This window comes from Staurois parvus, unplaced genomic scaffold, assembly GCF_062004578.1.
Source record: "Staurois parvus isolate SC_StPar_1 unplaced genomic scaffold, SC_StPar_1.0 ptg000153l, whole genome shotgun sequence".
Taxonomy (NCBI): Eukaryota; Metazoa; Chordata; class Amphibia; order Anura; family Ranidae; genus Staurois; species Staurois parvus.
In genome coordinates, this window is record NW_028317949.1 from 23,199,378 (window position 1) to 23,211,901 (window position 12,524).

Consider the following 12,524-nt stretch of genomic DNA (forward strand, 5'->3'; position numbering starts at 1 on the left):
CTTGCTGATACAGTTATAACTATGCAGGCACTGTAACTGCTTTTGCTTACACCCTGTTCTAAATTATTAAGCAAATTCTATTTAAGTGTCACAAAGGTGAAATATTTTGTTTTTCAGTTTAGCATGGATGGCATTGTGTGTCAGGGCTCTTTTGATCACTGAAAACAATCTCGGACACCTGTGATAATTAGATTGGCAGGTGAGCCCAATTTAAGGAAAAACTACTAAAGGAGGGTGTTCCACATTATTAAGCAGAGCACCATTTTCAAGCAATATGGGGAAGAAAAAGGATCTCTCTGCTGCCGAAAAGAGAGAAATAGTTCAATGCCTTGGACGAGGTATGAAAACATTAGATATTTCACGAAAACTTAAGCGTGATCATTGCACTATTAAGAGATTTGTGGCTGATTCAGAGCACAGACAGTTTCGTGCAGATAAAGGCACATTGAGGAAGATTTCTGCCAGATCCATGCATTGGATCAAGAGAGCAGCTGCTAAAATACCATTACATAGCAGCAAACATATATTTTAAGCTGCTGTGCCTCTGGAGTCCCACGGACATCAAGGTGTAGAGTCCTCCAGAGTCTTGCAACTGTGCATAAACCTTCTATTCGGCCACCACTAACCAATGCTCACAAGCAGAAATGGCTGCATTGGGCAGAATAATACATGAAGACTAATTTTCAAACAGTCCTGTTCACTGATGAGTGCAGTGCAACCCTGGATGGTCCAGACGGATGGAGTGGTGGATGGTTGGTGGACGGCCACCCTGTTCCAACAAGGCTGCGACGTCAGCAAGGCGGTGGTGGAGTCATGCTTTGGGCCGGAATCATGGAAACAGAGCTGGTCGGCCCCTTTAGGGTCCCCGAAGGTGTAAAGATGACCTCTGCAAAGTATGTGGAGTTTATGACTGACCACTTTCTTCCCTGGTACAGAAGGAAGAACTATGCTTTCCGTAATAAAATCATCTTCATGCATGACAATGCACCATCTCATGCTGCAAAGAATACCTCTGCATCAATGGCTGCTATGGGGATAAAAGGAGAGAAAGTCATGGAGTGGCCTCCATCCTCCCCTGACCACAATCCTATTGAGAACCTTTGGAGTATCCTCAAGCAAAAGATCTATGAGGGTGGGAGGCAGTTTACATCCAAACAGCAGCTCTGGGAGGTTATTCTGACATCTTGCAAACAAATTCAAGCAGAAACTGTCCACAAATTCACAAGTTCAATGGATGCAAGACTTGTGAAGCTGCTATCAAATAAGGGGTCCTATGTTACAATGTAACGTGACCTGTTAAAATGTTTAAAAAGTTAAAATGTTGTTAAAAGTTTGATTGAAATAGCTTTTGATTTCAGTAAATATGCTGCAAACACAACAAATGACAATTTTCAGTTCTTTACAACCTATAAAGTGTTTTGAAACTTACTGTGCGTAATAATTTGGAACAGTGCAGTGTAAGTGTTTTATGTTTAACAAAAATACTGTTATCATTAGGAGGTTTGTTCAATAAAATGTGAATTGTACTCTTAATCATTTGACGCCCGGCCTATGGCCAAATGGCGTCTGCAAAAATTATTAGATTTCCGGGAGGCCGCCATATGGCGTCCTCCCGCACATGCGCAGTTCACACGCTTTCAGAGCCGCGCAGCGGCGCGATCTGTCACCGGCCGTGTACCTCGGACACGGCCGATGACAGATCTGAGTACCGGCCCCTGTTGCTGGTACCATGTGACCTGCTGTGACCAATCACAGCAGGTCACATGACAGTTGTATACAATGGATGGCTTCATTCATGCCATCCATTGTATACTAGTGTCTAGCTGTGAATGGTCACAGCTAATCACATGCACATGTCATGTGATTAGCTGTGGCCAAATCACAGCTAAGCACAAAAAAAAAAAAAAAAACCCTGAATGAATCGATGTCATTCAGGTAAATGCTTGCTTATAGCAAAGTAATTCTTTGCTATAAGCAAATTGTGTAAAAAAAAAAAAAAATACTGATCACTTCCCCAAAGTAGTACATTGTTACTATGGTAACATTGTACTACTTTGTACATAGTGAAATATAAAAAAAAAATCTTAAAAAAAAAAAAATTTAAAATAAAAAAATAAAAAAAATTTAAAAATATTTATATATATTTGTTTTTCACACTGTCACCAGTCAGTGTCTCTGATCACCGCCATGCCAGTTATATGATGACGCTGTACTGCACTGGTGATAGTATGTATAAAAAAAATAGGGAAAATTATTTTTTTTATTTTTTCATTTTCCGAAAAAATTATGACAAAAAAAATACAACTTCAAAAAACTCGCCATGCCTCTTATGAAGTACGTCGGACTGTCTACTTTGCAAAAAGTGGTCATTTGGGGGATATCTGTACTATTCTGACATTCTTGGACCTCAAGAAATTAGATTGGCTGTCAGTACTTCAGGATTGATCAATATTCAGATCTATACCATAGTTTGTGAACTCTATAACTTTCCTACAAACTAAAAAATACATCCTAATTTGGGTTATTTTCACCAAAGACATGTAGCAGAATACATCTCGGCCTAAATTTATGAAGAACAATTATTTATTTGCAAACTTTTATAACAGAAACAAAGAAAAACGTGTTTTTTTTTCAAAATTTTTGGTCTTTTTTGTTAATTTAGCAAAAAATACAAACCCCAGCGATGATTACATACCACCAAAAGAAAGCTCTAGTTGTGTGAAGAAAATTATAAAATTTTAGTTTGGGTACAATGTAGTATGACTGCGCAATTGTCATTCAAAGTGTGAGAGTGCTGAAACCTGAAAAATGGCCTGGGCAGGAAGGTGTAAAATTGCCCGGTATTGAAATGATTAATAGTTGATAACATGAGAATTATGCTGACTGTTATTTACATCAATTATTTAGGTAAATGAGAAAATCATTTGCATAATAATTTGGAACAGGGTGTAGTTTCAGAAATTATCTTACAAAGTTAAAAAGTTCTGTCATGTGAGTATATCTATTCCATAGTTTGCGCCTCCTAAAGCAAGATGCAGGCTGTGCTTGAACAGGGGGTTGTTCAAGAGGCAGGCTATGTTTGGGAAGGGTGTGTGCAAGAGGCAAGCTGTGATTGACTTGGGGGGGGAGGGGCATGGTGGCTGAATAGACTACCTAATACAGGCATGCTGTGTCTTTGAACAGTGTCCTGTACCTCTGAATGGCCAGCCAAAGGATGAAAACTGACCACGCAAGCACAGACCAGCTTCTGTGTTTTGTGTGGTCAGTTTAGAACAAGGAAGAAAGATGACTGGCAGGACAAGTACTTCAAATGGAAGAAGTACATGAAAATGATAGAGAATATGATTTATAAAATACATGTGGGTGGTCACAGATATTTCTCCAACTCGATCCTGCAAAGATGAGAAGGGTAGGCCACATACCATGGATTGAGCAGGAACACACCTCTCTGCAATAAGAAATATGTGGTGAACATGTCGTGCCATTGCTGCACTCCTTGAGCATCCTTGGTGATGCTGTGTTATTGTCCAACTGAATCCTCACACAATGACTCCATAGAAGATCCAGTCAGTAGAGAAAAACTAAAGGCTTAAAACAATGGTCAGAAGACAAGATTTCCCTTTGTACCATTGACCCTGAACAGAGACTCAAAAACGTCCCCCCCAGCTGAAAAGGTCACCTCTGTCACAAAGATGAGCCATTCCTTAGGGACAAGGACAGCAGCAGCAACAAAAGAGACACTCTGGAGTGTTGACTGAGATAATTTTTTCCACTTGCGTAGAATCTCCCACTACAGAGTCTTAGTGTGGAATTGAGTGAATGAGACTGCTTTGAAAGAGAAGCCCATCAGACTTGACATGTTCATCTAGGAACAAAAGAGGACCTGTGGTCATAGTAAAGACTCCTTACATCAACCTGAAGTTTTCCAGCGGAAGAAAAACCTTTACAAATTGGTGTCTAGATGGGGTTAGACTGGACTTCCTGGCATTTAGGATCCAACCAAAGTCCTGAAAAAGTACATAAAATCACCTGAATGTTATCCAGAAAAATCTTGTAAGAGTTGGCCTCAAAGAGAAGATAGTCAAGATAACATACAATTGGGATCCCCTTAAAGCAGAGAACAAGAACAAGGGCCACAACATTTGTGTAAACTCGAGGAGTAGAGGCAAGGAAAAGGCCACCAATTGCGAATGGTCTGAAGCCAGAAAATATTCCTGATGAAGAATAACAACCACAAAAAGAATAGACTTAATTCTGAATTTCTTTTCAATCATGGTATTTAATGCTTTGAGATACAGGATGGAATAAATATCCCCTTTCTTAGGAAGGGTAAGGAGTAGCACTTGAACCTTTCTTGGGAAGGAATGTGAATGTTATTGCCCTAAGCTAAGCCTTAAATAGCTAAAGATAAGTTTTCCAGCTTTTAGGGAGCAAGGGACAAAAATTCCCACAGAGAAAGAGTATGAAACTATTTTGTTAACAAAGAACACAACCTCTCCCACCCAAATGTCATAAACCAGACTGACCCAATAGTTGGCAGACAATCTAAGCCAACCCTCCACATGGCCTGGCACAGGTGAGGAGTGAACCTATATGCAGAGGTGGGCTTGTCACAGAGTATGGTGGACTTGTTCTGCAAAAGTTGATTGGATGCCAAAAATGAGAGGACTGCTTATGAGGCATTTTAAACGGTGGTAAAAAGATACTCTTTCCCCTGGTAAACTTCTTAATATTTATCTAGAGTCACACAGGAAAAGTGTTTGCTCACAAAAAGACGACAAGAATTTTTTTTTTTTTACTTATAAGCCTGATCTGCAGATTAGTGGGTCCACCACAGATCCTCTTTTTAACAAAATCCTCTGCAAAAGGGTAACAAACAGAAAAGCATTTTGGTAGTACAAATACCTTATTAGTAGGCTTCTGTTCCTTGCAAATTAAGTCATTAAAAAAGTAAATGGTATGGAAGGAACAACAGCGCAGTAAGGACCAGTTGCACCTGGCCAACAGACAGGCCACGAGAAAGCACGCAAATAAAATATAATAAAATAGGAAAGGGAAATATGCGCCTAATAAAACAGACAAAAGGAGTTGGACAGCAATAACAACCTTTCAGATAGTTTCTGGGATCTGGAAATCCAGGCCCTGCATAAGGAGCACTGTAACAACACCGTCTGTCATATGAGTTCCAGTGCAGAAAGCCTGAAGGCCTGCCACTGTCTGAGATAGAACAGGACTTGTCTGGTGACACTTGGTCCAAATCGAGAAACACCAACTCATGTTGGCTTGAATGGTGTACCTGCAAGGAACAAAATGTAATCTGTCTACCAACCAGCTGCTTGATCATTTGTTTGCACCTGGAGTACTACTCTTGGAAATGGGCAATGTAACCCACTGCTTTAGAATAATCTTCCATCATAAGGCCGTGTCTCCCAATGAACATAGGAGAAACGTAGCTACTGAAGTCGGTTTAGTAAAATAGTAGTAGTGAATGGGGTGAAAATTCACTTTTCAAATTTTACCCAATCATATGCTAGGAAAAAAAAACAACAGGATTTTGCTAGCACGTGGTTGGATAATTAAAGTCCTCATTTAATAACCTAGTGAACATACTGTACTCTATGCCTTTATTGATTCAAACCTATAATCTACAAATACAAAGCACTTGGTAAAACAGTATACACTTTCATTTTGTAACATCAGCATTGTATACAAACAATAGTTATTTTTGACAATCCAGGATACTCTTGCTTGAAAGTCTGATTTTGGGTTGTGAGTGCTGTCTGCCTGCTGGTCATCTCTTTCCACAACTTCCTGGCTTTCCTACATGCTTTGCAGCTTCTCCTCTGCTGCTAACTTTCAGTTTTTAAAGACTACAGTACCCTGCTGCCTGCAAGCAGTGCTTCCTGTATTGACTCCACCTCCCAAAAAACTTCCTCTCAGCACCCTTCTAATTTAGAAGGCAGACTCTGTGAAATGTGTGACACAGCAGTGCCTACTCACACGGCATGGTGATGATGTGTCAAAAATTCAAGGAAGTATACTGTAAGTGTGGGGATTCAATGTGGAACTTAATATACAGATTTTAATTTAGAAAAAAAACTGAAAAGTTATCCAAAACATTACTGTTTCCCTTAAAGAAATCTATACACTAAAAAAAAGGTGGAAGTATAATGCAGTTTGAGCACAGGAGGTCATAAGTACACATATGGACTAATCTGATAGGTGGGGTGCCAGTTCCAAAATGTGCTGGAAATAATTAGTGCTGTACTATCACCATATACAGTACATAGGTACAACCAGAACTAGAATTCATTTCCCTCCCCTTGCCAATTTAAAGGCGGAAATTGACTTCACTCCTTTGGCAGGTAATTATTAGACCTGAGTAGTTCCTATCTGTCTAATAGGCAGACAGCGTGTTTGCACTTAAATTCAGCATTTTCTTGGAACTGAAAATAAGCATATTAAATAGGTCATCCTGGCTTTTCTACTTAGCAAGTCACTGAGAAAACATGCAAACCCAAATTTGGTGTGCTGATACTTGTCAAGTACACACTTCCAGATCCAGGTCAAAGATGCAACAAGGAAATATAAAGATAACAGCCCTGGAGCAAGCGCCTTCAAAAATACGTCGGTGATGGCCACTCCCATATTCCTATCTTGACCGGTACATTGTCAGCAACACCCAATATATGTATGTCCAGCATAATCATTATTAAAGCTTTTTTTTAACCAGCAGTATTTTAAAGCACAGGAGAGTTTATGATTATTTCATCACAATAAATAAAAACACACATTTTACTACTACTGTTTCTCATAGATTTTAAAACATTTGTTAATTCAATAAAGAAAAACTGAAATAACCCTTAACAACCAATTAGAATTTATTTTCCACTGATCTGATTCACTGAAGCAAAACTTTATTGCTGCTTTGGGACACTGCACATTATAATTGCTTTTTGAACTTCTCTATTCACTAAGCCCAACAGTGTTTCTAGTAGACCAAGGGCCATAATTAGTAAAACACTCAGTGAATGTCTCACCTTTAGAAAAAAAATCACGCCATTTGACTTGAATGAGAAATTACATAAATATTGTTTATTTAAAAATACAAAAAGTATATTTTTAAGAGCTACCACCATCAAACACCCATTTTACAGGCAAGAACAAACACAACTAATATTACAATCTTAGAGGATGCCAGCCTGTAGAAGCTCATATCAGTTGCTCATTACTAGATTTGCTGTTTGGCCATTTCCCTAATGCATATCTTGGGGGGAAACCTTAAATAAGATATTTTAGTTCACACAAGAAAACTGTGGGCAGATGATCATTTTCCATAGAGTATGCCCCATGGGTTAGCTTCAAAGATTTAGCGGAGTAATGTAACAACTGACAGAATTGTCCATTTGCCTTCATTAGTAGAATGGTGCACTTAATATCAATGTACTGCCATACACAGCATCCCATCCACAGCTGGTCATAAAACACCATAGTATGAGGTAAGAATGGCGTATGTAAACAGTGATCATCACCTATGAACCGTACACATATAGCAGATTTTTTCCTGTCAAGAGGCATGGTGTTTTCTTTTTTTCCAAGTCTCTATTTTCTTTGTAGTTAGACATTGAACCAATCCACTCAGGAGCATCAGGAAGATAGTCATACACATCACAATGACATAATGGCTGATGCTGTTGAGAAGAAATAAAAAGTGTGTTAGTAGATACAACATTTTCAGGGAAACAATAATTGGGCAGAGTTTTCATAATCTACTAACAGTGTAAACACTAAATCGATAGTATAGTGTATTTTAGGTCAGTGTATATTTAAAGATGTTTTTACAGTCATTACTTAAAGTGTCTCTTAAGTTGAAAGAAAAAACAGCAAGCAAAGATTTTGGCAAATGTTTGAAAATTCACACCATTTTCTGAAGACAGTGCTGTTTGTTTCATGATAACCACCTGATGTAATTTCAGTGTTGCAACTGGAAAATCTACACTGTCTGCATGCCCACAGGTGGATGGGTTATAAAAGAGTATCTCAGCAAAAAATGAAACTTCTGTTGCAGAGAATGTCTAAAATCTGACTGGAATCTCAGTGCAGACTTCTAAGAAAAGCCAAGAAATGCAAGGAAGTTACATTTGAGTTTTTGTCAGTTTTTTCTTTAATTTCCCCTGGATGCAGATTGAGTTGGAAAGGTAACCATGTTCATAGGCTTCAGCGTGTATAGGAGCAGTGTAAACATCAAGCTTTAGCAACATTTTTGGCAGGTTTGTTGGAAGCCCTTAAAGCTTCAGTTTGGGGAAGATCATCCTAGAAATGCTGTGGCTTTAAACAAGCTGCAAGCAGGCTTCAGTAAGCTTCGGCACTAAACCAGCTGAAGTTTGCTCAGCAGCTTGTTTTAAACTAGAGCAGTATAGCAAGTTAAAGGCTTGAACAAAACTTGCTTCAGGGCCCTTTCACACTGTTGCGCTTTTGAGCTGCTTAAGGGCCCTTTCACACTAATACGCTATTGTTGCGCTTTTGATGCCTTACCATTGGTTTACAATATAAAGTGCCTTTTAATGCACATTAAAAAGAAAACTGCACCAAAATGCAACATGAAGAACTTTTCAAAGAACAGCACACCTGCAGTGTTATCAGTAACATACAGGTGAAACTCGAAAAATTAGAATATCGTGCAAAAGTTCATTTATTTCAGTAATGCAACTTAAAAGGTGAAACTAATATATGAGATAGACTCATTACATGCAAAGCAAGATAGTTCAAGCCATGATTTGTCATAATTGTGATGATTATGGCTTACAGCTCATGAAAACCCCAAATCCACAATCTCAGAAAATTAGAATATTCCATGCAATCAATAAAACAAGGATTGTACATAGAACAATATCGGACCTCTGAAAAGTATAAGCATGCATATGTACTCAGTACTTGGTTTGGGCCCCTTTTGCAGCAATTACTGCCTCAATGCAGCGTGGCATGGAAGCTATCAGCCTGTGGCACTGCTGAGGTGTTATGGAAGACCAGGATGCTTCAATAGCGGCCTTCAGCTCTTCTGCATTGTTCGGTCTCATGTCTCTCATCTTTCTCTTGGCAATGCCCCATAGATTCTCTATGGGGTTCAGGTGAGGCGAGTTTGCTGGCCAATCAAGCACAGTAATCCCATGGTCATTGAACCAGGTTTTGGTGCTTTTGGCAGTGTGGGCAGGTGCCAAGTCCTGCTGGAAAATGAAGTCATTTTCATGACTTCATTTTCACGGCTTGAACTATCTTGCTTTGCATGTAATGAGTCTACCTCATATATTAGTTTCACCTTTTAAGTTGCATTACTGAAATAAATGAACTTTTGCACGATATTCTAATTTTTCAAGTTTCACCTGTAGAATTTATTGGGAAATAGTTTTCTTGCACTGTTGTCGGACTGGAAAAGCATAACAAAAGCGCACCAGTGTGAAAGAGGCCTAAAGCTCTGCATGTGATTTGCAAAAGCTTGCTGTACACACTGCTCCTACACAAGCTGAAGCCCATGTGAACAATTCCTTATGCTGTACATGTTATATGACATTCAAGGAAAACTGGATTTACGGCGCTTCTTTCTGTGATTTTCACTCTCTTTTTGATTGCATTCTATTTTTAATTTTAAATTAAAATTTGTAAATTAACGGTCCTTTGTTATGGATATTTTAGTATTTTAGTGAATTTTATAGCCATAAATATGGGAAAAGTTTCTAAGACCATGGATTGTTTTAGAAGCTAGACCTTCCTTATTGATATGCAAATTAACTTGGTGGACTAGTTCCTGAGCTCAGGACTGGAAATGATGCTACAGGAAATGATGTACAGGAAGTGGGGGGGACTTGAAATAGCCATGTGGTGAGAGACAACATTTGTAAAAAAATTATTTATATGTACTATCTATACGCTAAAGAGAAATGTGTCACCAAAAAAAATAAATATATGTGTTTCACTGCTACTTCAATTACCAGTAGTGCCATGACATACCAAATATATATATATATATATATATATATATATATATATATATATACACACACAAACACATACATGTCTCAGTATTATACATATGTATATATATTTGTATAATATTATTATTATTATACAGGATTTATATAGCGCCAACAGTTTTGCTCAGCGCTTTACAATATAAAGGGAGACAATACAGCAACAATACAGTTCAATACAAGAGGGAATGATTAATGTGTCTGTGTGGATATAATTTCTGGGGCATCATTGGAACTGAAGTGGCTTTGAGAAGGTATGAATTATCTAACTCTGCAGAACAAGTACTGTTGGAATGTGACCAACTAGTTTTGCCATGACTTGGATAACAAAAAATACACAATTAAAATCCTGGTTATAGATCTGGTGTGACATCATAAGTTCTTTCTTCCTTCTGCAGCCAGGGGGTACTGAATACTGCATTGGAGAGTGAAATGAACTGAAGTGGTGCCAGTTCTTACGATGTTCTCCTGTGAGCCCAGAGCGCCTTCATAAAGCACCCTTAAAGAGCAGGTTTTTGATGCCCTAGGCTCCAAGGAAGTGGGTAAAATGACATTGGGTAACATTCAACCTGAGAAAGGGCTAGTGTTGGACAGCAGAGTCTGCAGGGGGCATGGGTCAAATATGTCACAGTGCTACTGGTAATTGAACACATAGTTGTTTGTTTGCACTAATATAAAGAAACAGTTGCTCTGGGAGACAAAAGAGGAAGGAGTTGTTTGCAGAACTCTGAGAAGAAAGGAACCATAAATAGACTCCATCAAAGGAAGGACCAAGTCAACTAGCTGTTTAGTATACTTATTGCATACATTGTACATGCTTTGTTGTTAGGAAGGATGTGCATGTTGTAGGGTTGTTGCAATATCTGTCAGTCTTGTACTATATTCCTATAATTGTAATAGTTTGTATGCACAGCATTTTTGTGTAGTAAATGCACACTAATATACTACAGAGGTTTCTAAACTTCCTTGCATATACCGCAAAGAACCTAATAGACGCAAAGCAAAACAAGCTGCCGTAATGATTGTTTAACAGATGCTGAGACAAGATATCCCCTTACAGAGGGAGTACATTGTTTTCCAAATATTTAGGCTATGCTATAATATTCAACAGAAACAATAAATATTGTAATGGCTTTTTCGTTTTGATTGTGTAATCTAATGTCTATTTACAGTCATTCCTAATGATTACATTTTAAACTAATTATTTACATCTGTTTTTGATTAAGAGCATTTGTTTACATTATTTGAGCTACTCTATTTCCCATCTATCTAATTATCCTCAATAATTTAATTTTTATACCATCGAGTTCTTAATAAGTGATGAATTCCTTTTGAATAATTGCTTGCTTGTACCTTGTTTCCATATATCTTTTAGAATTAACTTACTTGTACAACCATACCCAATCAGGTTATCATTGTGTGCATGTCACAAGTCTGGTGTGCTTTAAATTGCAGTTTATCTATATGGACTGCATTACCTTTTCATGGACCATAACTTCAATGCATATATTATATAATAAGTTAGAAAACAAACAATAACACTTTCAGTGCAGGAGGGCTTTGCATAGCAAGTTCACAGAAAAAAAAACCCAAACATCTGCAAGTCTCAGCCACTAACCAATTTAGATCCGTTCTTGATTACCTGGGTTCTACCTAATGGGTACCTCAATACAACCAGGCAGATTTTGTACTGGTTTAGTATTCTCTCTGCAGCCAGCCATTTCACACTGCAGCAGTTTCTCACAAGACAATGAAAGAGATAGAGAACTGAGCAACAGCTAATGTATACAAAGGTTTTTGCACAACTGAGATTAATTAATGAGGTCTGGCTCTCTTCTAAGATGTGGACCTAGGAATCAGATTTTATCCCACCCAAAGTACTACAAAGTCTCCAGGACCCAGAACACGAATTATTAAGATTCTGAGAAAACAAAACTTTTGCTTTCTCCTTTTCCTTGCCTTTTTCTCCTTATCAATCATAAATCCTAGAGACCCTTACCATGTATGAGAGAGAAACGTAGGTGGCACATATACACCATCCACATTCCTGCCAGGTAGCACCTTTCAATATATGTGTGCTTGCATATATAAATATATATGTACACCATATTGCTTATTGGGACATCCCTCCAAATCATTGGATTCAGATGTTCCAATCACCTCCATGGCCACAGGTGTATATAATCAAGCACCTAGGCACAGTGGTGTATTTAATTTTATGCTGCACTAGGCAACACAAAAATTGGCTCCCCCCATTGACCAACAACACCCCAGTCCCCCCCACCCGAGAGAGCTTTCCATTACCACCGCCCCCCATACACTGGCAACCCCCACCCCAACAAGAGATAAGACACTCACCTTCAGAGCTCCAGACATCCCTGAGAACAAGAGTCAGGCTCTGCATACACTGTCAAGCAGCCCGCAGCCTCTCTCAGATCCCACCTGGTCCCTGTGCTGCGTGTGTCCCTTCTTCCTTTCCTTCTTTCGGGGGACAGCACT

At 38.6% G+C, this 12,524-nt stretch overlaps 1 protein-coding gene across 2 annotated transcripts in view; it reads right to left on the reverse strand.

The window, feature by feature from the left end:
* Positions 1 to 7,073: 7,073 nt before the first annotated feature.
* PIGN (phosphatidylinositol glycan anchor biosynthesis class N) overlaps positions 7,074 to 12,524 on the reverse strand; it is a 450,907-nt gene continuing 445,456 nt past the window's right edge. For both annotated transcript variants that reach the window (XM_089674856.1, XM_089674855.1), the window contains one exon: positions 7,074 to 7,691. In XM_089674856.1, coding sequence (XP_089530982.1) covers positions 7,568 to 7,691 — 124 coding nt within the window. In that variant the 3' untranslated portion in view covers positions 7,074 to 7,567. The remainder of the gene's footprint in view (positions 7,692 to 12,524) is intronic.